The 27,869-nt window shown below is 40.8% G+C and overlaps 1 protein-coding gene and 1 long non-coding RNA gene across 9 annotated transcripts in view; one reads left to right on the top strand and one right to left on the bottom strand.

The window, feature by feature from the left end:
• Positions 1-27,869, bottom strand: part of LOC138765084 (copine-8-like) — a 437,705-nt gene that overhangs the window by 53,186 nt on the left and 356,650 nt on the right. For 6 of the 8 annotated variants that reach the window (XM_069941777.1, XM_069941779.1, XM_069941780.1 and 3 more), the window contains 3 exons: positions 16,581-16,627; positions 11,033-11,214; positions 1,244-1,371 (listed from right to left, as the gene is read on the bottom strand). In XM_069941777.1, the coding sequence (XP_069797878.1) occupies positions 1,244-1,371; positions 11,033-11,214; positions 16,581-16,627 (357 nt within the window). Of the gene's footprint in view, positions 1-1,243; positions 1,372-11,032; positions 11,215-16,580; positions 16,628-19,534; positions 19,677-27,869 lie in introns of those variants that run through there. The other 2 variants (XM_069941783.1, XM_069941784.1) reach the window with 2 other exon arrangements.
• Positions 19,755-23,671, top strand: LOC138762956 (uncharacterized). The gene is made up of 2 exons (XR_011357261.1): positions 19,755-19,908; positions 23,467-23,671. It is a non-coding gene; the product is annotated as an uncharacterized lncRNA (long non-coding RNA).

The following is a 27,869-nucleotide window of genomic DNA, read 5'->3' as shown; positions in this document are numbered from 1 at the left end:
AAGAGTCTCAAGGAAAAAATAAAAGAGAGATAGGAGGAGCAGGGTTAGGGGAAAGGAGGGCGAGGTGTCTGTACTGATAAGGAGTACAGAAAATTAAAATGAAGTGAGAAAAGCTACATCAAACAGATGGGTCCCTACTTGTGTAAAAGTAGATGACACAATTTTCTTGTTTATTTTCATTGTGTGATGACATTGTTTAATGGGTTTAATATATCATATATGTTGAATTTTGAGTGGGTGGGGAGGGGGGTGGGAAGGAGGGAGGGAAGGGAGGGGTGGGGAAAAAGAGGAGAAAATGACACTGTGTATATTCAAGAGGGAAAGGTTTATGTGTATTTTGGTCAATATGGTTCATAGTGTGAAAAATAAAATTAAAAAAAAACAGATGTGTCCCAAACAAATGAAGACAGCAGAGAGAAATAACCAAACAGGTTGCCATGGTAGCTTTCAGAAATGACAGGCTGCATCAGTGCAGGTCTTATGTTAGGATCAGAAAACACCAGTTTTAAGTTCATTTGTGAAGTCTACAATGTCCTGTGAAATGAAAGGCCTTACTATATATGCAAGATGCAGCAATAGGTCTGAGTGAAGCCATCCCGACCCTCCTTACAATAATGTTGGTATCACATCCTTTCTCACTGGCAAGCAAGTAAGGATTCGAACTGTTTATGGAAAGGCATGAAAGGAACAGTTTCTTTAACGGAATAAGGTCACGTTTGATTTTTGCACACACTTCCAAATCATTTTTTTTTAAACTAAGATCTCTCATCATTTATGTTTTTTTTAAATTAATGATGATAATGGGCCCTCGTACAGTTTTCAATTCAACCTACCATCGAACGGATAAATGCAAATTTGGAAGGAAAATGCGCCCAAGGGCACTACTTGTACGAACAAAGAACTTGATTTAAACGCAGATTTATCAATTATAACTGATACTAAATATCACACATTTCCAGTTTAACGCACTGCAATTTTCAACGTTGTTTAAAAACTGCCAGTTCAAAATGGTAATGATAGAAATCATGTCTACTTGGTAAATTTTAACAGGAAAAGGTAATCTTCATACTGGTCCTGCTAAATCTTTCAACAGATTTTGCAATAACTTTTTAGCTGCATCTTATTAACATATACTGACATTTCTAAATGAATACCAGGAGCCTATTTATACCTGCATAATTCCCCCTGTTAAATTAGATGCAAAAAATACAAGGCCAGCACAATAAAGAGGTGCTAATTTTACCGTGCTACATGATTAATCACTGGTGCAAAGTTCGTTGGTCCATAAAGCTGGACTGTCTTGAGGCTCCTGTGATATGCTTCCAGAATTCCTTCAATGCCGTTACAATATGGGTTTTCAGGGTTGCCATTCTGTCAGATTTTCAAAAGAAACTTGTCAAAATTTAAGACTGAAAGAAGCACACATATTTAGATTCAGGCATGCACTTTATTTGTATCATGTAAAATAATTATTTTTTCTCTCTCATTGAACCACAGGTTCATGTATTTGTGCCACAGATCTACGGCACAGCTTGCTCTATGTTTCAGTTCCCTCACTATTTCAATAGAATTTAATAATAGTTTTCAATACCATCTTTGAAAGGCCACTGAGCATTTATAAATGAAAAAAAAAACAAATCAACGAATGGCGACTTTGAATCAAAATTTAGCACGACTGCGTCATTGAGTTTGACCTCCTGTGTTTGAATGGCATTCTGCTATTAAGCTGATTTCAAAGCTCTGAAAAGCATTTGTGTCATGTTTAATTTGCATCATAAAATCAGAAGCTTGGAAAATAAGTACTCTGCATTCATCAAATTGCCACTTCAAAAAAAAAAACTTTATTAGGGGAGTTATATTATTGAGTCAAAGTGTGAAATATGCCATTGCACAATATTACATGATAAGAAACTTAAGGAGGAAATAAAAACTTAAAAGTCTGCAAACACTGTGGTTGAAGTGAAAAACATGATGCTGGAGAAACTCAGCTGGTCAGTGTACTTTATAGAGCAAAGATAAAGATATATAACCGACGCCTACCTTGATGAAGGGCTGAAGCCTGAAATGTTGGTTCTGTATCTTTTCCTTTGTTACATAGACTGTTTGACCAGTTGAGTTTCTCCAGCATCATGTTTTCACTTCAACCACAGTGTTGGCAGACTTTTAAGTTTTAACATAATTAAGAAATTTGTTTTGAAAATACCCCTAATATTGAAGGTTCTTTGGCTACTTAAGGTGCAATTAAGCATGATAAAGAGAAGATTAATACGTTTTGAGCTTTATCTTTATTTTTTATTCAAAATGCATCAGGAAACCAAACAGAATTTGGGAAAATAGCTCGATGAAAACACTCAAACCAGCAACCTTTTTGTTAGGAGATTATCAAAATTTCATAAATTCTCGATAACAAAACCTCTAGTTTGATGTGAAGGAACACAGAAGGTAAGGTTGTTGTAGAGCAGGGGTGGCCAACCTTTTAATTTTTAATTTAGAAATACAGCTCGGTAACAAGACATTTTGCCCTATGAGTCCATGCTGCCCAATCAACCTACACCCCTGTTACCATGCTGCATGTCAAAATTAAAAATTAGAAGGTTGGCCACCCCTGCTGTAGAACAACAGATTAGAGGTCAATCCATAGGAACATAAGAGCAGCAGAGAAGATCACTGGGGTCTCCCTCCACCTCTATTTCCCCACCCCCCATTCATTGGGATTTACTGGGATTTACTGGCACACAGCATCTTTCAGCTACTCCCGACAGGAAAGAGATACAAGACTAAAAGAGCAAGCACCACCAGGCTGAGGAACAGCTTTTTCCCACGGGCAGTGGGAATGCTGAACAACTGAATGGCTGCTCATACAAACTATTTATTTACCTTAACATTTGTTTATAAGTACTGTGCATATATTTTGTTTGTCTGTATGTGTGTTTGCAATAGGTTGCACCAAGGAGGAGAGAACACTTGCGTTGGGTTGTACTTGTACAATCGGATGATAAATACACTTGAACTTGAATCTAAATTTGCTTATCACTATTTCACATTGTCAGAAGTCCTGATGTGTTTCAGAATCAATGCAATAGTTGAAGTTATAGGTAGTAAGTATAATGCAGAGAGATGCAACAGTCTAATTGGAGTTCAGCAGGTTCCGATGCTCCTGGTTAGTTTGGGAATTAATATTAACTCAAACGTTGGGAGGCATTTTTTTTTTCAACAGTTTGCCTTTTACTCAACTAAAGCCTAAAGAAATAGACTGGGCTGAGAAATTAATAACACTTTTGAAAATACAGGAGTGAATTGTAATATCAAAAGCAGGTAGTGGATGGAAGTATAGCTCATCAATCATGATCTGAATAAACTATGTAAAAAGGAAAGAGGCAATATTCCGACTTTATTGGGCCCCACATTTGTTATTCTGTGTGGGCAGGTGAATAATGGACATTATTTGTCTGGCATACTGAGTTCACAATTGAAATGAATCCAGGATTATGGCAGATCCCAGCTCTGAAATCCCTCTCTAGGTTCTGTCTTCTCTGAGAATACTGTAATGTTTGAAGTAGAAATGCCTTTGAATTAAATTGCTCCGAAACTCACTAATGGAGCAATGAGCACGGTCCCTGTAGTTGGCCTACTAGCAGGGGTCTTTATGTGTCTAACTTTTCTCATGAAAGATGAGAAAGATCAACTAAAAAACTGACATTTTTCAACAGTAGAATATTTTGAGCTGTCATAGAAAATGCAGAAATATATTCAACAGCTATTAGGAAAATAATATCAGATTCTGGATATCTAATTAAATCACAAGGGTCTGCACCCACAGTTGTATTCCTAATCTGAACAGAAAATGCAGAGAAAATTCTTGCTGTGCATTTGTCAAGCCAGATAATTATCCATGAAATTTCCCTTAATGTAAGATAGCAGCTTCACTTTTGGGAATTGGTTTGTTTCTAAGGTGTGGAAATAGACACATTTTCTCTCCCTTAATTTTCATTGAACTTATTTCTTTATATTCTCTAGATGAGAAAATGCAGAAGTAATTTCCTCTCTGGCTTTTCCCAATGCTAATCTTAAACACGTAGCTCGGAAATAAACAGTCAAACATAATAGTAACACTACATTCACATTTTCACTTCTTCTCACATGGGGAGTGCACTACATGAACCTTCATGGAATGAACTTGGTTTTAAATAGCACCTTTCACCAGATCAAGACACCAACCATGCTTTGTATCCACCATGAATTCACTGAATGTCTTGGGAGTGATTAAAAAAAAAGGAATACAGTAAATGCTGGAGGAACTTAGCTGGTCTCACAGTGTTCATTGGAGGTAAAGAAATATTATCGACGTTTTGGGCCTGAGCCCTTTTTTCAAGGTATAAGCAAAAAGCAGGCAGGCATCCAAATAAAGAAAGATTGAGAGAGAAAGGGGGAAGAACAGGAGGGGGAGGAGACCAGACCAACAAGCAAAAGGCATTAACTGAATATGGCGAGAGGGAAGTGAGAACTGATTTTGGCTTTGTGAAAGGAGACAGAGGGAAAAGGGGAGGGAGGGAGAGAACTAAAGGAAAGGAAACAGGATTACGAAGATGGCGGTGGGGGGGGGGAGGTGTTTTTAATGAATTTTGTTTGAACAGAAACTGGAAAAGTGGACGTTAAAGCCATTTGATTGGAGGGTGCCAGATGGAAGATGACGTGTTGTTACTCTAATTTGACGGCGGTCTCGGTCTAGCAGTGCATGAGCACATGGATGGACATCAGCAGGGAATTGAAATGGGTGGCCACTGGGACATCCACGCTGTTGAGGTGAACAGAGACACAGGGCTCAACAAAGTCTCTCCGATGTCTTCTTTCTTTGGCTTGGCTTCGTGAACGAAGATTTATGGAGGGGTACGTCCACGTATGCTGCAGGCTCGTTGGTGACTGACAAGTCCGATGCGGGACAGGCAGGCACGGTTGCAGCAGTTTCAAGGGAAAATTGGTGGGTTGGGGTTGGGTGTTGGGTTTTTCCTCCTTTGTCTTTTGTCAGTGAGGTGGGCTCTGCGGTCTTCTTCAAAGGAGGTTGCTGCCCGCCGAACTGTGAGGCGCCAAGATGCACGGTTAGAGGCAATATCAGCCCACTGGTGGTGGTCAATGTGGCAGGCACCAAGAGATTTCTTTAAGCAGTCCTTGTACCTTTTCTTTGGTGCACCTCTGTCAGTGGAGAGCTCGCCATATAACACGATCTTGGGAAGGCGATGGTCCTCCATTCTGGAGACGTGACCCATCCAGCGCAGCTGGATCTTCAGCAGCGTGGACTCGATGCTGTCGACCTCTGCCATCTCGAGTACTTCGACGTTAGGGATGAAAGCGCACCAATGGATGTTGAGGATGGAGCGGAGACAACGCTGGTGGAAGCGTTCTAGGAGCCGTAGGTGATGCCGGTAGAGGACCCATGATTCGGAGCCGAACAGGAGTGTGGGTATGACAACGGCTCTGTATACGCTTATCTTGTGAGGTTTTTCAGTTGGTTGTTTTTCCAGACTCTTCTGTGTAGTCTTCCAAAGGTGCTATTTGCCTTGGCGAGTCTGTTGTCTATCTCTTTGTCGATCCTTGCATCAGATGAAATGGTGCAGCCGAGGTAGAAGAGAGATGTAGAAGAGAGATAAACAGGCAAACCTTGCTCTTATGCTTCTACATTCAATATTTTTGAAATGTCCCTGATGTAATGAGGGAAGCACAACAATGAATATCTGCACAATAGGGTTCCTGCCGATATTGAACAGCTGTTACTGCATGGCTTGAGGTTGTCATTCAGGGATAAATATTGGACTGAAAGAACATTGATGTCCTTCCAAATAATTAGCTGGGTTGCACTGGTAGCTCGGTGACAAATTGTCAACTACTTGTCGCTATTCCTTTGGTCCACCTGACCACATCTGTGCATTTAAGCACAGAAGTCAGAAATCTGAACTCCTACTTCACCACGAGACTCTCCACATATCCAGTTTATTGACATCTGATTGCACAAGTACAACCGACAAAACAGAGTTCTCTGATCCTCGGTGCAAAACACGCAGACACACAACCAGACATAACACACACACAAATAATACAGACAGAGGAGAAGTATTTATATATACAAAAAAATAAATAATGTTTCATAAATATGTGAGTCTTGGATTGTTAGTGAGCAGTTCCTTTGGTCATTCAGCATCCTCAGTGCATGTGTGAAGGAGCTGTTCTTTGGTCTGGTGGTGCTGGACTTGATGCACCTGTATCTCTTTTCTGATGGGAAAAGTTGGAAGATGCTGTATATGGAGCCAAAGGGGCCCTCATTAATTTTGTGTGCTCTCTTCAGACAATGATCCTGGTAGATCACTGATGGAGGGGGAGGGAGAGTCCAGTGTTCCCCTCTACTACTCTTATGGTCCTGCAGACTGACCTCCAATCCATTGCTGTGCAACAACTGCATCACACTGTGATGCAGCTGGCCAGGCCGCTCTTTAGAGCTCATGTAGTTGACACGATGGTGGCCGGTTCAGTCTTCTCCAGAAGTGCAATCACTGTTGTGCCTTCCTGATAAGTGAGGAGATGTTGTGTGTCCATGATAGGTCACTGTTAAGTGAGCTCTAAGGGACTTGGTGCTCTGCATTCTCTCCACTATGGAGTTATTGATGTGTAGTGGAGGGTGGTCTTCCTGAAGTCTAAGATCATCTCCTTTGTCTTGTCCATGTTGAGACTCAGGTTGTTACTCTTGCATCATGCCACGGGATTTTCCACCTCTTCTCTGTAGTGTGACTCATTGAACCAGCTGATGAGGCCAACTACTGTTGTGTCACCTGCAACCTTAATGACACTGTTGGCACCGGATATGGCGATGCAGTCATGGGTCTGTGGCATGAACAGAAGTGGGCTGGGCCCACAGCACTGAGGTGTGCCAGAGCTTGGCAAGACGGTGCTCGAAGTTCTGGTACTGATCCTGACAGACTGTGGCCAATCATCTAGTTACAGAGAGGGCCATTGGGATCCAGTGTTGGCAACTTCTCTACCAGCTTCTGGGGACGATCGTATTAAATGCCGAGATGAGGTCAATGAACAGCAGCCTGTCATATGAGGCAAGACAGAGTGAAGGGGAAAGAATTAATGTCCAGTGGCAGAGCCTATTATACTCAAGAAAAGAGCCAGATGCGTTTTGCATCTGACCCCTCAGTTTTCTGCCAGGCATATCCAGTATAAGAAACACAATCCCATTGACTTGAATGGTGTCACTTATCCTGTGTAAAAAATATGTTAATACAATTAAGTTATTTGATTATGATTGTTTATTTCAAGTTAATTTTCATAATTGTCAGATATTCTTACATGCATATATTAATTATTTGAACAATTTTCAAACATTTTTGATAATAATATTTTTCATTCACATCAAATGGAGCCTTGATCTCACATCTTCAACCAAAGGTGGAAGGACCCTCGGCAATGCAGCAATTTCAGTTTAGTGCTCATTAAGGTTCGAACCTCTCAGCAGGTTAGCCAGCATTCATGGGGAGATATAGTCTACATTTCAGGTTGACTCAAGGGAAGGGAGCAGGACGACATACACCAAGGGGAAAAGAAGCAGGGGCTGGGGCCAGAAGTTGTGTGAAGTGAAGAAACAGATAAAGGGAGAGGACAGAGGTTACAAGGAAAGGGGCAGGAAGAAAAGTTAGAGAGAGGGGAGAAGATAAGTACATGAAGAAGAGATGGAAGCAGTGGAACCAAATAGGGGTGGGGGGGTGAGGGAGAGGGCTATGTAAAATTAGAAAAATTAATGTTCATGCAGTGAGGTTTAAGGCTGGCTAGGAGGAAAATAAGGTTCAAATTTGCCCTCACTCTGAGGCCAAAAACAGTGATCATTGTGGGAATGTTTGAGGAAGTTAAAATGGTTGGCTCCAGGTCCTACAAACTGAGCATAGATGTTCGGCAAAATGATCACCCAATTGTTTGTTTCCCCTCCCTTTCACTTTTGATAAAGGATCTTGATAAAGGGTCCAGCCCTCTAACATCGACTGACCATCTCTACCCATGGACACTGGCTGCTGAGTTCCTTCCGCAACTCTTTAGGGGTTTTCATGCTGGGCCTTTGCTTCAAGGCCAGCTGCAGAGGTGGATAAAAATTTTAAACTTGGCTGCTCCTGTGGTGCTTTAATGCAGAGTGGTGCCTCAATGCGTTGTCCGGAGACGTTGCCATGGTGCTGCCCGTCATAAATACGCGGTAGAGCAACATCCATTTTCCCTAACCGTAATCCCCCGTGCAACTGGAACCACTCTGCGTTTCCCAGAAATGTTCCAGCTGCATGGGGGATTATGGGTAGGGAGGACCGGCATGGCTCTGATGCATTTTGAGCCGCTGTCGCTGACGAGCGGCCCCGAAGGCCAAAGCGGCCCGGTGAGGTGCTGGAGAGGCTGGTAGAGCTGTCACACCCCGCACCGGCTTCCCCCTGATGGCTCCTGCTGGCTGCCCCTGACCTGTGGGGTTCAAGGAGGGAGAGGAGTGAGTGAGATGGGTTGCGGGCTGACGGCGTCATCTCAATGTCATCAGCCCTCTCCTTAGACAGCCACTTGCAGCATCTGTACATTCATGCAGGGTGGCACAGTGCAGCGCTCTGCCGCTGACCCTTCCCCCGAGAGGGATTGCAGCTGTTGCCTTGGAGCCAGCCAGGGTGCATTCATGGAGGTAAGTCTCTTGACGTAAGGGTGGATTTTTTGACTGTATGAAAGGGCCTTTTGTCTGCTGTAGATTCCAGCATCTGCAGCTTTTATGTTTCTCTAAGGCTTGAAGCATTTCAAGGAATCAAGTAAAGCTGTCCCATTTCTTTCTCTGTGTTCAATGGATGCAAAAGGTGTAATCTTCCATAACTCATTCTTCACCAGTGGAGATTCTCAACCTCAATTGTTACTTCTTCCAGAAAGATTAAATGATTTGCTGATATTCATGCATCAAAAGGACAATAAAAATGAAGTTTCTGTGCATTAAAGGCTTGGTCATCTCCAATGCCCCAGTATCCAACGGTTGATTTTCTGGCTTTCCTAAGTTTGTAGATGAAGGAGTATGCAATTCAATCAAATCCACGCAAATCACAAAAGTGACGGAGAAACTCAGCAGGCCTCGCAGCATCCATGAGGCCCTTCATCAGGATGCTGTGGTGCATGCTGAGTTTCTCCAGTACTTCTCTCAACCATATCACACGGCACTCAACCCTATTATCTGCAGATTTTCTTGTTCAACTTCAATCAAAACATGCCTCTCACCAAAATATAACTTTCCCATGCAAAGACACTCACGGTGTCTGCCTGAGAAGTGTCCTGGGAGGGTTTCCAAGCTGCCTTCAAGCTGCAGTTCAACCCACAGCTCAAAATTCACCAACCCATTACATTTGGAATTTACATTGCCATATTGAGCAATGTACTGCAAACAGATGATATTGTACTTTGTTTAGTAGCATGAAATGGATTAAAATTTTTCTTTTTCAATCTTTTTTTAATTAATCATATTATGGGTAAACAATACATGAGGAGAATAGGAGAACATAATCAAAAGGGGGAAAAAAATCTCTATATGTATGTGGTGAGCTTCTGTATTCCTGATGACATGGCTCCATCCCATCCCGTGACTGTACCTGTGGCCCCTCCCTCTTTTGACCTTGTATAAAGTCTCTGCCACCTTGACTCTTCCCCAGAAATCCCAATTTAGGGCACAGGATCAGGCCCTTGCCCACTCTGAATATCAGTGACTCAGTCTCAGCCTCTCGAGTTATTTACTGCGCTTCAATTTTATTCACAATTTCTTTGTTCTCCTTGCTAATCATGGACCAACTCCTGAAACCCGACAAGCTGGAGATCGATCCACAGACGCCTGATGCCTCAGACAGCTTCAAACTCTTGTAAACACTTTCAATGTAATGAAAGAGCTACTCGGTCGGAACTGAGGGAATTTTTTTTAACTTTAAACTCCCCTGATTTTCATTCAACTGATCTCAGAAAGAAATAAAAGAAAATGCCTGTTTAAGGCACAGCCCTTCCTTGCCAGATGTTAATTATTTCCAGCATTTCCTGTTTTCACCTATATTACCCACTTTTGATTAGATGGGGATAAATGACTGATAGGGAGGGTTGATATGACATTTCTAGTGGATTCCCAAAATTTTCTGAAACTGAAGCTGCAGGAGGGGATGCCAAAACCTCTGCATGGTTTCTATACTGCACCTTTAGACTTCAACTCTTCTAAAAGTGTTTTACAAGTCAATAAAGTTTGTTTGAAGTGTACTTGCTATTTGCAATGTGTGAAAGGCAAGGATGGATCAGGTAAAGGCAATAACCGCTGCATTGCTTGAACAAGCGGCACACAAACTCTAGCGGGCATGTTCAAATAGTGTTAGCCCCATGTCTGTGGACAATGCATCTTCCTGCTTCGTTTCCCTGCTGAGAAACGGCTGCTTGCAAGGAGTCACCATTATCATTGCCATTTGGAATGTTTCTGTATCGTTCAAGCCCTTGGTGATTATGGCAAAAGACCTGAAGACAAGAGTTGTGGTGGTGCAGCAGTCAAAATTGGAGGAGGCAGGGTGCTGTCTGTTTGGAGTTTGCAAGTTCTCTTCAGAACTACACGGGTTTCCTCAGGGTGCTCATGTTCCCTTTCGCAGTCTACTCTAAGGGGATGATATATGCTCATGGAAGAAAGGGGAATTAATGGGCAGGTGTCAGACAGAATAATCTACAGGGGGATGGAAAAACAAAGAGAGCGGAATGAATTGAATGGAATTGTTCAGCTGGGAAGCAGCTGGATCCAACAAGCAAAATATTTACTCTGGTTTTCCTTCCACAAATATTACCTGGGCTTTTTTTTTTCAATTTTAAATTTCAACAACTATGATCCCACTGAATGGTGCAGGAGGCTGGAGCAGCCACTTCTTGCTCCTCCTATTAACGCTCTGCCCTGCTTCGCACTTCTTTGCACTCCCATTTCATACGTAGCAACTCACATAACTTAAAGAGCATATCCAAAATATTTTACCAAGGCAAACTCATGTGAAACTCTTCCATCAGGGGGTAGCTTCGCACCAAATCCCAAAGCTGGGAACATCTTGTCGCTGTCATAGTCCTGAATGATTTCACCGACTGCTTTCAGAGCCATTGCATAAGCATTCATCTGGTAAGGGTTCATGTAGTGCAATGATGTGGACTGAGAGGGGTTCCCTGATGAAGGAAAGAAGAATAACAAGGTATAAGATTCCTACTTGATGGTACAGATGACCAAAGTTTTTGTGGTTGTCCAAAGTTTTTATTTAATTAAATCCACAAAGGTATATTGAATTTTGTAACTGCTAAATGAAACATGCAACTCTTAATGAAACACACTTTCCTGTGACCAAAGTTCTATATTGCGAGGGTGCCACACTTCATCTTGCCTGATTCACAAAATTTTGGAGTTTTGTGCGATGACAAATCTGCTCTGAACCTTGCAACACTGAAGGAAGGTTCACTAATGAGATCCACACTCAGATTCTCTAAGTCAGAGGCACTACTGTGCATTTCTTCCGAGGGTGGCACGGTCAGCGTCGCGGTTAGCACAACGCCTATTACAGTGCCAGCGACCCGGATTCGAATAAGGCGCTGTCTGCAAAGAGTTTATATGCTCTCCCCGTGTCTGTGTGTTTTTCCTCCAGGTGCTCCAGAAGGGCCTGTTACCATGTTGTATGCCTGAATTTAAAAAGGTTTTATTTGAATATAAGTGCCACTTTTGACACACAAAAATCAGTGCTTTCAGGTAATGTAGTACAATTGGCACAAAGGAGTTAAAACGTATTATAGTAGTCTGATATCAGAAAGGTTTTCTCCCACCAATCTCCTGACAACAATCTTTACTCAAGAATAATGAGTAATCATTTCAATTTAAATAAAGAATAATTGTTGGGGATTTCCTAGGGTGTCTTCCAATTACCAGCCAATGGTGTAAACTTCCTCACCTCTAGTCCTTTTATTGCATTAAATTACATTGATTTATTTCTGACTGAGTTGGAATTGAGGAGAATCAGAGGTATGTAAAAGACTAAGAGAGAGTTTGACAAGATAGATATTGAGAGGATATTTTCCCTCATTGGACACACTAGAATTTGTTCTGCAATAGAGTTACTGTAGTGGTTAATGCAGCGCTACTACAGCACCAGCGAGCCAGGTTCGAATCCAGCATTCTCCCCATGACCTGCATGGGTTCTCCCCCAGGTGCTCCGCTTCCCTCCCATCCTCAAAAAAAGTGTGGGTTAATTGGTATATTTGGGTGACATGGGCTCATGGGCCAGAAGAACAAATTGGAAGAATTGTTTTGGAATAAAGGATCATCTATTTATTTCAGCGTTGAAGAGGAAATTCTTCTCACCGATGTGTACCTTTGAAGTTCTCTGACCCAGAAAGTTGAGGAGATCTAGCCTCTGCAAAGCATGATGGAACCAATTTTACCATGAGCAATAAGTTGTTATTGGAAGGGGTGGCATTCAAAGAGTTAAAAATAAGCATCTCAGAACAGAAAACTGGACAGTGTTTCATTTTGAATAAACCACATGAGGACAGATCATGGACCATGAGATAGATCATAGGTCATTGAGTAGTGTCAATAATAACAACATTGCATTCAATGTTAGGAAAAGTAAAGAGCTGATTGTGAACTTCAGGAAGGGGAAATCAGGAGAACACAAACCAGTCATCATCGAGGGGTCAGCAGTGGAAAGGGTTAAGAACTTCAAATCCCTTAAGATCTGTCCTGAGGGCTCCGTGTCGATGAGGAGTTTAAGGAGATTTGCGATGTCACCAAAGACTCTTGCAAATTTCTACAGGTGGACTGTGGAGAGCCTTCTAACATTGTCTGGTATGGAGGTGCCATCAGATTTCTGAATGAACAGTGAACCACAGACACTACCTCACTTTCTCATCTTTTGCACTACTTTATTTCATTTATTGTAATATTTGCACCCATAATGCTGATTTTTTTGTGATATGTTCATGACAATAAATTTTAATTCTGATTTCTCGGGAATGTTCTGAGAATGATAACTGCTTAACTTGGGGAGTGTTTTTCATAATGAAGAATATCATGGAATTGTGAATTGGGAGCTGTTTTGAGAACTATTTGTGTATACCAGACCGATGCATGCCTTCACAAAATAAGACAACAGAGTTGCACAGTAATGGACTGTCAGCTTCAATATTCTCATGGGGGAGATGCCTGACATTTGCTTGGGATTCAAGAGGCCCAATAAATTGAAGACAGCAAGACAGCATCCATTCAGGTATTTGTGAGATAAGAAATGGAAGGATCTCCCACGATACCCAAGGCCTAAACAGAAGGTTGTTATGGAGATAATAAGAGCGAACTGGAGACTTAGGTGAAATGATCATGAGATCCACAGGGAAGATGGTCAGGGTCACTGACTGGCTCAGATGGGGTTTCAGGAGCTCCAGCTCCTAAGTGTTAGCAGCAAAAACCAGTGAAGAATTATCTCAGAAGAACAGGGAGTCAGAGAACACAATCACCCACTGAAATGTGCCTGGGAAGTCCATCTTGGATCTGACTCCAAGCTGTGAGCTTAGTGAATGAATGTATTGAGAAGACAGTGATTTGTGTGCCAGGTCATTGAGAGATATAATGGTTAATTTAATACCTGTAAACTTAAAGAGTTCAGAGTATTAATAAAGATTCAATTGAGTGGCTTCTTTGCCCACCACATCAACTGAACCCTCTCTGAGTGAGGGCTAGCATCTCTGAATTCATTAATGTTGGTCGAGAGTGGTATTAATTGTTATGAGGATCAGGCAAGAAAGTGTTTATTGCCAGTGTCAAATCAACTAGGATGTTATTAGCTGCTGGAATATGCATGAGGGCCACACTTGCTTCGCCTTAATTTTTTTATTGACACACCCATTCAGGCTCAAGTAAACCTAGTACCTTTGAAAAATTAATGCAATAATGCACGATAGGAGCATAATGAAACTATAGGCAACTGATCAACTACTGATTATCGAAGTAATGCTATTATTTGTGTTTAGTTTTAAATGTTTTCATAAATGCTTGTAATATTTTTTTGGGGATCAGGAAAGCATCTTCACTTTCTATCAATTCATCCTCTCTCTTAAAACATCGGCATCAATCATTCATTTTACTTTTGTGAATATTTACATCAGTAGAAGCAGAATTTAAACAACTATTACAAATGGTTATGGAATCAGTATGAAAGGAGCAAATGCATTGATTCTTTTTTGAAAGCGTAATGTTTGATGGAATATTTAGGGTGGTTTATTATCCAAGTAATCAATGTTTGACAAAGCTATCAATCATTAACTAATACCATAAATTCACTCCGTAGTGGAGATTTAGTAGATAGAACCATAGAACACTACAGCACAGAAACAGGTCACTTTGCCCCTTGTAGTCTGTGCCAAACCATATTTTTTTGCCTAGTCCCACTCACCTGCATCCAGTCCATAGGCCTCCATACCTCTCCCATCCATGTACATGTTCAAATAAAATGTTAAAATTGAGCCCACATTCACCACCTCAGCTAGCAGCTTGTTCCATACTCCCATCACTCTTTGTGTGAAGAAGTTCCCCTAAACTTTTCCCCTTTCACTCTTAACCCATCTCCTCAGAGTTTGGATCCCACCTACCCTCAGTGAGAAAAGCCTACCTACATTTACTCTATCAAATCTTTCCTCATTCTTCTACACACCAAGGAATAAAGTCCTATCCTGTTTAACCTCTCCCTGTATCGCGATTCCTGAAGTACGGGCAACATCCTAGTAAATCTTCTCTACACCCTTTATATCTTATTGATATCTTTCCTGTTAGATGACCAAATTTGGCCTCACTAATGTCCTATAAACTTTAACATGACATCCAAACTCCTATACGCAATACTTTGATTTATGAAGGCCAATATTCCAAAAACTTTCTTTACAACCCTATCCACCTGTGATGCCACTTTCAGGGAATTATCTATCTGTATTCCCAGATCCCTCTGTTCTACCACACTCCTCAGTGCCCTACCATTTACTGTGTATGTCCTTTCTTGGTTTGTTCTCCCAAAATGCAACACTTTACACTGGTCTGCATTAAATTCCATCTTCCATTTTTACCCCATTTCTCCAGCTGGCCCAGATCCCTCTACAAGCTTTGAAAACCTTCTTTGCTATCCAAAACGCCTCCAATCTTTGTGTCACTTGCAAATGCTGATCCAATTTCCACATTATCATCCAGATAATTGCTATAAATGACAAACAATGGTCCCAGCACCGATCCCTGAGGTACTGCACTAGTCACAGCCTCCAGTCTGAGAAGCAATCATCCACCAGTACATTCTGACTTCTCCCGTTCAGCTATTGTCGAATCCAGTTCATTACTTTACCATGAATACTTAGTGTATGAACCTTCCTGATTAACCTCTCATGTGGGACCTCATCAAAGTACTTACTAAAATCCATGTAGACAGCATTCATAGCTGTCCCTTCATGAACTTTCCTGGTAACCTCCTCGAAAAACTCTGTAAGATTAGTTAAACTTGACTTACCACGCACAAAGCCATGTTGACCATTCCTAATCAGTTCATAACTATCCAAATAATTGTATATCCGATCTCTTAAAACATCTCCCAATAATTTACCTACTACTAATCTCAGGCTCACTGGCCTATAATTTCCAGGGTTACTTTGGAGCTTTTGTCAAACAACAGAACCCTCCAAACCTCTGGCACCACATGCATGGCAAAGAACATTTTAAATATTTCTGCAAGAGCTCCAGCAATTTCTACACTAGCCTCCCTCAAAGTCAGAGGGAATATCTTGTCAGGCCTTTGGGTATATCCTCCCTTATTTGCTTTAAGACAGCAAACACCTCCTCCTCCTCTTCAGTCTATATAGGTTCCATTACCTCAATGCTTGTTTTCCTTACTTCCCACGACTCTGCACCCATTTTCTGAGTGAACACCGATGAAAAAAAAACATTTAAGTTCTTCCCCCATCTCTTTTAGCTACCTACAAAGCCAACCACTCTGATCTTCAAGAGAACCAATTTTCTCCCTTAATATCTTTTTGTTCTTAATATACCTGTAGAAACCCTGAGGATTTACCTTCACATTATCTGCCAAAGCAACCTCCTGTCTTCCTTTAGCCTTCCTTATTTCTTTCTTTAGGATTTCTTGCATTTTTTTAATAGACCTCAAGTACCTTATTTGCTCCATGTCACCTATACCTGCTATCCACCTGTCTTTTCTTCAGAACCAGATCCCCAATATTCCTCAAAAACCAAGCTTCCCTGTGCCAGCGAACCTTGGCTTCCTGACAGGAACATTCAAATCTGTACTTTCAATGTTTCATTGTTGAAGGTCCTCCACTTACCTCATACATCCTTGCCAGAAAACAACTTATCCCAATCGGCGCATTCTAGATCCTTTCTCATTTCCTCAAAATGAGCCTTTCTCCAATTTAGAATCTCAACCCAAGGCCCAGATCTATCGTTCTCTATAATTAACTTGAAACTAATGTTAAGGTTAATGTTAAGATTGTTAAGGACTTACCATTAGAAGCTGTAAAATCAATAGCCACTGTAAAATTTATCTGTGTTCTGGAAGATTAAATGAAGAGACAAAGTTTTATTTCAAATATATTTCCTGAACATGGATTTTTGTTATTTTTCATTTTTACATGTGCAAACAATTATCTACTTGACTGATTGTAGTTGCTCAAGTGTAACATAAAGATATTTGTTCAGAAGAACTGGGAATTATTATTGGTCTAGATGAGATTTCAGCTTATATAATACTTTCAAAAACAGATTAGTTATCTCACTGCTAAGTAGACTTGACGGGACACATGTTCAATGAATGCAGAGTAAAAAATACCTACAGTACTACCAGCCTGGATTTTTGTGATTGAATCGACAGTAATATCTCAGAGTTTGTCATTGTTGCACTGTCCTCTGGGCTACAGATACATGGAGTTAAATGTAAAAGCTAGAGGTCTCCATTAGTGATCCTCTGTTCCTGCACAACACATTGATTGATTTGCAATTGCCTGCCGTGTAATATCCAGAGGTCTCAAGAAAATTGATATGAGATGGCGGCAACATGGAATAATTTAATTTTCAGTTGCATTCTATGCCATCATTACTGCATAAGAACCTTTCAGTCCTTCCTTTCATTTTTTTTAAATATATGCCAATATTCTGTTAAGTATTTTTGATATCAGTGATATTTAAAATATTTGAATATGTTTTATTATTGTTTCTATCAAAACTTATGATGTATGTTTCAAACTTTATTTTGTGCCATGTAAAGCACTTAACATGCAACATTAAATTGTACTGTCCATGAGAATTATTAAATCTGATTGGAGCTTCTGCTTAGATGATGAGATCATTGTTGATGGGGTTTTCTGTGAATTGATTCTTGACAGCAATTAGCTTAAAGGAATTTTAGATCTCAGAAATTAGGATAGCGATCTTGAATAATTGTGCGAGTTTGGTATCCAAATAGGAACAACATTCTGAAGAAATTATTGCTTGTAATCCAAACACAAGGATTAAGGTCAACGCCGACTGCAACTTGAACACGTCTTTCAGTCCCTTTTTCCAGTTAACAAGTGAGGTGTTCAGATGCTAAGACACTGCAGACTTAAAGTGTGAACCTGATTGCCTGTCAATGTAATTTTCCACTCCTCTCCCACATGGAACTTTCCCTCTTTGGCCTCCTGCAAAGTTCCAAGAAATTGTCAGTTACTGTGGTTGGCTCAATTACTGCACTAGCGACATGACGCTGCTTGTAAAGGAGTTTGTACATGCTCCCTGTGTCCGCGTGGGTTACCTCCCACATTCCAAAGACGTTCGGGTTTAGGTTAATTGGTCACATGGGTATGTTTGGAGGAGCACGAGCTCATGGGACAGAAGGAACTGTTACATTGTTACAGTGCTGTATCACTAAATTAAAGAAAAACTCAACATAAGGTTGAGGAATAGCACCTCAGCTTCCAACAGCCTTCTATAATCAACAATGGTTTTAATAATTTCAGATCACATTTTTGCATCTCAATTTTTGTATATCATCATCTTCTGGTATTCATTCTTCTCATCCTGCTTGGACATCCTTCAGTCATGTCTTTTACATCCACTCTCAATTGATTCCATCATCATTTTATTACATAGTCTCTCTCAATCATCACTCAATCAAGCGCTTATCCAGTTTGCTTTTTTCTCCCCCTCCCCTCTCATTCTTTGCAACATAAACTGTTGAACTTGAAACATTTTTCAGTTCTGATGAAATTAGATTGACAATAAACATCAACTCCAACCTCTCCCTTCATAGAAGCTGTCCGAACTGCTGAGTATTTCCAGCTTTTTTTTTTCTATTGCAGGGTAGAGCAATCTTTTGTGTGGAAAATTGATCATAAAGGCATACATATTTGTTGCTCTGGAATATCAATTTAAATTTGCTGACCCTACATTGGATTGTCCCCACAATAGATGTTGATGACTGCATTGCAGATTTACAGTCATTGCCCTCTTCAAGTTGTGCACTACCTTTGTTCCTTCTATCTTGTAACTTGCCCATATTGCCAGCAGTTTTACCATAACAGTTTCATGATACTATCCTCTGAATATATTTGCACAGTTCCTTCTCTCTTCCTTAACAGTTACAAGAGGATAAATTTTTTCCTCATTTTTGTACCAACATGGCTGAGTTCTTATCTTTAAACCGTGGCCCTAATTCTTGAATCTTCTGCTTCAATAATCAACCTGTCAATCAGTAAAAATGGTTCTCTGTTTATGGGTGCCCCATATCTGTTCATGCTTATATTGTGATGACAAAGCTTTTGGCTTTGTGCATACAGCATCTGTCAAAACACTCAGTACCTTGGGACATAACTTCACTCTTGGTTCAAGTATTAGCTGTCAGTTTTACTCACTTCCCACACACTTGGCTCAATTGAAATCAATCAAACCAAATGCAAAGGCATGGTTGCAAATAATAGCCATGACCTTGACAAATATATATTTCACTCAACTCTATTTTCCTATCTATCTTACAAAACCACAAGCATTGATATCACCATGAACCTGCATGTAAATCTAACAAGTTATGGAGGATCTAATGATGCAATGTGCTAAAGACTTGATCTCTCAATTTTAGAACATTTTTCCAAATACAATCCATTGTGCGTGTAATTAAAGCACCTTTATTGGCTGCATGGATCCGACACTGGCAAGTATTTGATTCTAAACTTGCTTGCATCAAACATATTACGAGCAATAATTTCTTCAGAATGTTGTTCCTATTTGGATACCAAACTCGCACAATTATTCAAGATCACTATCCTACTGTTGCCTTCTCTCCAGTGCTTTCTGGAGAACCAAGAAGCCATGGATGGTCTTCCCAATGGAGCAGGCTGCTCTTCTTGTATGTTAATACACTATGTCATTTCAGCATTTCATTGAATTTAATAAACAGATAAAATTGGAAAAAGAAATCAAATTTACTTCCTACTAAATGTTGCCATCTTTCTGTGACTAATTATATCGCAAATGTATTTCCTATCCCCTCATGGCCAATATCACTAATCTGGAAAGTTACAGAAACTAAGTAGTTGCAGCGAACAAAAACACAGTAGTCGGTGTGAGTCGGTTTAACTGATTTTACTGGAACTCCCATGTGAGCTTATAAGCACAACCCCCATGATACTTTGCTGGCCCCAAGACCATTGTGATGTCAGCCTGGAGGACTGATAATGCTCCTAGAGTCTGGAGGCTCTCAGCCCCGCACAAGCCTGCAGCTCCAAGACCTGGTTGGGTTGCAGATCGGTGCAGCCCACTACATGACCCGACCCCACCCCACCCCCCAGAACCGATATCAGGTGATGATGAATCCATTTGTTGTATAAATTTCTTTCATTTAGGCAGGCAACCTCTCCACTATGGGCATGCTACCGGCACCTGCTGCTCCAGGTCGATGAGTGCCGGCTTGAGGCGGTCAATGGTGAATGCTTCTTCCCTGCCTCCAATATCCTGTACACACGTCATTTCATTGTGTCAGAGCACTTTGTAAGGCTACTGAAGTAGAGTTCGATGTGTCCCCCAGTGCACAAACATGTATGGCAGTCCTTAAGCTCCCTTGGGACCAGGGAGGCAGTCAGACAATGGCGTGAGGTTGGGACAGGCACAAGGGTGCCAACTTTCTCCCGAAGCCACGTCAGGAGAGCTGTGGGCGGTTCTTCTTCCTGTCCTTGGGCCGGTGGTACAAATTGACCTGGGACCATAAGCGGGGCTCCATACACGAGCTGGGTGGAAGACAAAGCCAGATCTTCTTTTGGCGCTGTGAGGATTCCCAGGGAAATTCGTCAGTCCAGTTGGAGCCATTGAGTTGAGCTATCAGGACAATGTTCTGTTGGCAGTGAACCTCTCGACGAGGCCATTGAACTGCGGATGGCAGGTGGTGGGGCAATGTAATTGGGTGCCAAGGAGCTGGGATAGCGCTGACCATAATGTCGAGGTGAACTGTGCCCCCCTGAAGTCCGGAGTTATGTCCGTTGAAAGCCTGAAATGAGCTATCCAATTAGCAATGAGGGCACTGGTGCAGGACGTCGTGTCGTGTCCGAGAGAGGTACTGCTTCTGGCGATGCTTATAAACTCACGTGAGAGTTCCAGTAAAATCATTTAAACTGACTCACACTGACAACTTTGACTTTGTTCACTACATCGTACATGTTAAAATATTCACACAAATAATTTATTAGAAATGATAAAATCTGCATTGCAGTGGATATTGCAAGTCTTCAACTCTCTTTGGAAACTACAATCTTTATCATAATATTTAATCTTTGCTCTTGACGTACAATGCATTGTGAATTGTTCGATTAGGGTATAGAATTTTTAAAATCCTGTTCATTATTTTCAATATATTCAAAATTCTACTTAAGGCTTATCTGGGATAAATTATCTTGGAATAACATGAATAATAGAATCCTTGACCAGGTCAAGTTTAAACGTGTATTTAAAATTGAATTCTATAATGACATAAATTCTGAAAGGAACAGATACCTGATATAGAGCTGTTGTATTGCAGAAGTGGGAGGTAAAATGGGATGGGAAATATGGAGTAATGAGCTTCCTGAAAAGAAGCTTCTCGGCACTGAATCATTTGCATAAAGATTCTCTCCATGGGCTGCTACACTCTGTGAGAAGGTGCTGAGATGAAGCCGGAAAGATCACTGCAGAGAGGGTGCTGTGGGGGGGGGGGGGGGGGGGGTCGATGGAATTACAGAAATCATGGGGGAATGGACAATGCAGAAACAGGCCTTTTCAGCCACCTTGTCCCTGCCAACCATAATCCCTATCGTCTCATTTCCCTGCATTAAGTTAATCTCCCTCTGTTCTCTTCCTATCATAGAACTTTCTCAAATGGCTTGTAAATGTCTCAAATATTACAGACTTGTGTTATTATTCATCTTTTTTTATATTCTTTTTTTTAGTCGGGTTACTTTGTGGGTTGAACAGGAAAAACACACACATAACACCATTTGAAAGAGATGCCAAGGGTTCGTCAAGGAGAGCTGAAGTAGCTTGTTTATTGTTCAGCTAAAAGCCATAAAACCAGTTATTATTCAATTGAAATCATGAGACAATGGAGTGTTTGCTTAGAGAAGGATCCATCAAACACAAAGACCATCTGCTTGTTGACTCATCTTTTTGGGAAAAAACCCAGTAGTGAAACAAAACAGTCACGTAATTAAAGACACTAGAAGCAGCATTTTTTAGTATCATGAACCAGAATTATCTGAAGCCAGAACTGCAGTGACATTCTGTGAGAGGGACACAGAATTAAAGTGGCTCCGGAAAGGATGGCCACTTGTTTCTCTTGTTCCAGAGAGAGAAAGCAGTGCTGCTGTGGCTATTGTAATGGTTACTGTTGACTAACCCATATTTGGGTAAAAGAAAACAAGATCATTCTTGCAGTTGGATAATAACCATTTTAATAGTTATTTTGCTTAGCCCTTGCCTGGGTTTGTGAAAGCATCACAGAAATCACAAGTTTCGTAACCTGTACGCAAGAGAGGGGAATTGTGAAATCATTTGTATGAAGAAACATTTCTTTGAAAGCAACTTGACAAAAATTGAGTTTTGAGAAGTCTGATCACGAGGTGTCTCAAAATTCTTCATAATTACTTCTGAATATCAATTTAAGGTTCTAAGTTTCAACACATGATGGTTAAATCTGAACTTTGAATTTGAATCATCTCTTGAGAATCGCTTAATGTTTTGGGATCTGACCCCCACACACGCACGCGCGCGCGCACACATACACAAACATTTAAGTTCAGAGTTAAGTAAGATATTATATTGTTAATAGTTAACAATAAAAATCTATTGTTTTGAAGATTCCTTTGTCTGGGTGAATTTCTATTGCTGTTGATCTTTGTCGTAGAACAAATGTTTTTGCCTCCACTACCCCATCTAGCAGTCCATTCCAAATAACATCGCCCTTTGTGTGAAATACCTAGCCATTAGATCTCATTTGAATATCTCCCTCCTCACCTTCAACCTATGCCCTGTAGTTTTAGATACCCTGCCTGGGGAAAAAAAGATTCTGACTATCTAGCCTATATCTACCCCTCTTAATTTTGTAAACCTCTGTAAGGGCATCCTTCAACCTCCAATGTACCAGTGATAATAAACCCAATCTAACCAATTTCTCCTTATAATGACAGCTCTCCATCCCAGGCAATATCCTGGTGAATCTCTTCTGCACAGTATCCACTGCTGTCATGTCTTTCCTGTAGTATCGCGACCAAAATTGTGCATCATTCTCCAAGTGCAGTCTAACTAATGCTGTGTACAACAGCAAAATGACATTTCAACTCTTGTAAATGCACACCCAATATAGGCAAGCATGCTAATAGCCTTTTTCACTCTGATAGCCACCTGTGTCAACACTTCCAGGAAACTGTGGACTTGCACCCCTGTGCATCAGCACTCCTAAGGTCCCTGCAATTTACTCCAATATCCTCACAGAATTTGTCTTCCCAAAGTGCATTAACTGATACTTGTTTGCATTAAATTCTATCTGTCAGTACTCCATCCAACTTTCAAGCTAATCTATGCCCTGCTATATTTTGAAGTTCAAGTTCAAACTTATTTATCAACCGACTGGTAAACACACAACCAGACATTACACACATGCACACAAGCGGGACGTATATAAAAATAAATAAATACTGTTTAATAATAGCTGTATTTCAGATTTTATTCTCTTTAAACAAACTTATTTGCCACCTACAATTTCATCAAAGTTTTATCCAATGTCTCTGTGTAAGCATCTTTGTGTCTGTTGTAAGATGTGGTGAAAAGGCATTTGGGTGGGAAAGGCAATACATCTTTTTTTAGTGCATTATTCCATTTTCTTTGTCTCTTTATAGGTTGATGTACCCTGTCCATCATTCCACTTTGGTTCTTCATTTTGTATTCTGCCTCTTATTCCATCGGTGACCAGTGACATGCACCACTTATTATGAAATGTTGATACAATTCTCTGTACCCATGACGCAAGTTTGTGCTTGATTAAAACTTGAGTGCATTTTCACTGATAAACAGCATTAAATTGCTGATGAAGGAGCAGCGTTACATGTTGTTATGTCTAACATTTTTTCGCTGTCTGCCAGTGAGGAGAAAGGCAAAGTGATTTATGTAAAGGGTTAAGTAAAAAAAAAGCAAAGAGACAGCAGGAGAAAAGACTGGCAGCAAAGATAAAAGGGAATCTAAAAATATTCTGTGGACAAATAAACAGGAGAAGAAAAAGATTTAAAGAGGAAAAGTAGAGCAGAACAGGATATTTATTCATGAAGGCAGAAGGTGAGGCTGAGGTATTAAAGAAATGTTTTAATTTGGACTTCACAAGAAAGGAAATGTGATGTTTCAGCGAAGGAGGAAGTAACTGAGATTCTGGCAAAGCTAAAAGTTGATAGAGAAGGCAATAGAACTGGTTAGCTGTGTTTACTGAATAAAAATCATGTCCAGATGGGATACATTCAACATTGCTGAAAGAGGTGATGAGAAACTGAAGAGATTATGGCCATAAATGTCCAAGATCTGCAGAGCCTGAGGTTAGGAAAATTGCTCATTGTTACAAAGAACACTTTAGGACAGAAACGGCCCCCCTTGGCCCTTCTAGTCTGTGCCGAACCATTTCTTTTTTTGCCTAGTCCCACTGACCTGCACCCAGTCCACAGACCTGCATATCTCTCCTATCCATGTATTTGTTCAAATTCTTCTTAAATGTTAAATTTGAGCCCACATTCACCACCTTAGCCAACAACTTTTCCCACTCACCCACCGCTCTCTGTGTGGCCTTATGTTCCTCTTAAACTTTTCCCCTTTCACTCTTAACCCATGTCCTCTGTTTTGTATCTCACCTACCCTCAATGAAAAGAGCCTACCTACATTTACTCTGTCTATCCCCCTCATAATTTTAAATACCTCTATCAAATCTCCCCTCATTCTTCTATGCTCCAGCGAATAAAGTCCTAACCTGTATAACCTTTCCCTGTAACTCAGTTCCAGAAGTCCGGGCAACATCCTAGTAAATATTTTCTTGCATTCTTTCTATCTTATTGATATCTTTCCTGTAACTAAAACTGAAAACAATACTACATATTTGGCCTCAATAATGTCTTATATAATTTTACCTTAACATATATTCAATCCTTTAATTTATGAAGACCAATATGCCAAAGGCTCTCTTTACAACCCTAGCTACCTGTGACATCACTTTCAGGGAATTATGTATCTGAATTCCCAGCTCTCTCTGTGCTACTGCAGACCTCAGTGCATTGTATATGTCCTTTCTTGGTTTGTTCTTCCAAAATGCAACACCTCACACTTGTCTGCATTAAATTCCATCTGCCATTTTTCTAGATGCTCCAGATCCCTCTGTAAGCTCCTTCGCTGTCACTCTTGTTCAAAGTGAAGTTCTGAGTAAAACTACAAACTGGGAAGTTAAGCTCTGGTGGTAGAAAAGCTCCAGAAATAATAATCTGTGATAGAATTGGCAGTCATTTGCACATGTTTGGATGGATAGGAGAATGCCAGCATCAGCTTGTTAAAGGAGGATCACGTTCAACTGACTTGATTGAGTATTTTGAAAAAAAAAACACACAAATGCTGGAGAAACTCAGCAGGTCAAACAGTGCCTTTATGTAGCAAAGGTGAAGATACATCACCAACGTTTCGGATTTGAGCCCTTCATCAAGATGGGATTGAGTATTTTAATCATGTAAAGGAAAGAATCAATGAGAGAAATGTGATTGACTTAGATAAAAAAAAATGGATTTCAAAAAGACATTTAATAAGATGCCAAAAAATTGACCTATAAAGATTTTGCTTCTTGAACTCTTTTGAGTGTATTTTATGGATTTTGGGATGAAAATCACCTGAAAAATTTCCTATCACGTACATACTTTTTTTGTGATTTCCTGTCATATTTTAAGTCTACTTCATGTATACAAAGGCACAAAGTGCACCATGTTATGGAAAATTCATCTTCTGTATTCACGCTTTTACCCAAATTTTAGCCAATTAATAACTTTTGTTATGATGAGATGGTTGGAAATCAGATGTATTTTTTTTTTCATGTTGGCATTTTCCATTCCATGAAACAATAAAAAGAACCATTAATGCAGGGGTTATTGATGGAGTTCATTTCAACAAATGTATTCATGTTGCTTTTATAAGATTCAGCTAGGCTACTTGGGTGGCCTGCAGCACTGGTGATATTGCACGAGCATTAAAGCAGATCAAGAGTTTGTTTCCACACGTGTGCATGTGCATGTCTATATCTAAGATTGCCTTCATACATTATATATATGATCAGTATGTCAACAAGAGAAACTAGCGAGGAGAATGGAGTGTAGAATTGTAGAACTACTCTCCAGGAATAAGTTGCTACTACGATGTCATCTCTGCTCGTCTGCAACCCGGGGCCATCTGCCTCTCTCTTCACAGAATCAAAGAATTACAGAATGGTTACAGCACAGAGGGAGGCCATTTGACTCTGGTTAAGAGCAATCCAGCTAATTCTACCCAAAATTTCTTTCTATCAGGCACTTATACAGGTCCGTTTTAATTGATGCGGTTAAATGTCCCTCAAAATATTTTGGTGCGAGTCTTGTGGCACCTATACCTCTTTCCTGATGGCAGCAGCAAGAACAGAGCATGTCCTGGGTGGTGTGGATCCTTGCTGTTTGCAGCTGGTCTCTGATGGCAGTGTTCCTTGTGGATTTTCAGAATGGTGGGGAGTGTTTTGCCTGTGTTGTGCTGGGTGGTGTCCACTACTTTTGTAGGGGTTTCCACTCAGAGGTATTGGTGCCCCATTCCAAGCCACGGTGCAGCACACTTTCCATGACACACCTGTAGAAATTTGCCAAGGTTTCCAATGTCATACCAAACTTTTGCAAATTGCTGAGGAAGCAGCGGTGCTAATCCGCTTTCTTCACAAATGAAGGACTGATTTCAGAAACAGCAAACAGAAAGGCAGCTTGAAGAAGAAACAGATCCACCTCTTCTATCTGCAGCCTTTTGAACCACCAATACATTATTAAGTTATGCAATTCAACATCCTATCAGTTGATGGAACCCTAAAGCAATTATTTTTGACACTATCAGGATGTGCAGTCAGCAAAACCTAGAGGAGAAGCAGATCTAAAAAACACAAATCAGTATCTATTACACCCTCCAAATCTGCTTCTGACCCTCTGTTCACCATTAATTCCCACCTTTAGAACAATCCAAAACCCTCCCTTTTCCCATTGCTCCGTCACCATAACTTTTAATCGATCAAGCAATCAACTCAGTGTTTGAGTTTGTAATGACTCGTGAAATTTCTAATGAGGTCTGGCCATTACTTCCAGCTACAATTCCTGCAGAGGTAGGCACGTTTTGTACCCCTGCTTTCTATCAAGGGATTACAATTGTTGTTTCCGAATTTTCTTCACAGGGAAAACAATATCATTCTCCACAACTGTCAATGAGATAACAAATTCATAGTTTGACACAAAATTAATAGTGGGTTACTCAGGAAAAACAAAGGGACCTAACATGATGTGGATTTGAGACAGAAAAACAGTCTCCACAAAAGAGTCCACTTCTTATCATATGTTTGAGAAATCATATCTAGGGAGCTCTAAGGAGAGGGAACACCTTTGGTGCTGATAGCTGCACCTCAATAAGGTGGGGATGGTAGGCATCACTGGACCTCACTCATCTCCTAAATCTCTCACTTGTTGGCTCCTCATTCCATATCCTGGAAACTGCTTCATCTAGTGGGCAAAAACAAGTGAGGGGGTGGTGTCATTAATATACCACTAGGTGATCACACCAACAGCAGTGCAGGCGGAAGAGGAGACATCTCTCAACAGCTGCAAAGGTGGATGAGGTTGCCCAAAAATGGGTAGGGAGGCTTTTGAGCACGCTGCAAGAACTGCTGTGACCCTCAACACTTGTCTACCCAGCGTGTGAAGCCTGGATTCGATGGTCTGTGCAGAAGAAACCTTCGCTGGTTCAACAGGCAGAAAGGCGATTCTTAGCAATGCCTCATGGAATGCTAAGAGGGCATAGTGAGACACATACAGAACACTGCTGGCCATCCACTGCATCCTGACCTGTCTCCAGACGTCTCAACTATGTCTTGCCACTGGGTCCAGATAGGCTGTGGCGAGAGAGTGAGGCTGACAACCTGCGCAACTCTCACTTTAATCCAAGTCACGCGCAAGTCATGACTTCAAACCCTGACTTTGAAGCCATAGTCATCTTCAACTACGAAGGACAA

Source organism: Narcine bancroftii, chromosome 5, assembly GCF_036971445.1.
Source record: "Narcine bancroftii isolate sNarBan1 chromosome 5, sNarBan1.hap1, whole genome shotgun sequence".
Taxonomy (NCBI): Eukaryota; Metazoa; Chordata; class Chondrichthyes; order Torpediniformes; family Narcinidae; genus Narcine; species Narcine bancroftii.
Note: the sequence above shows the minus strand (reverse complement) of the source record. Positions and strands in the feature narration are given on the sequence as shown.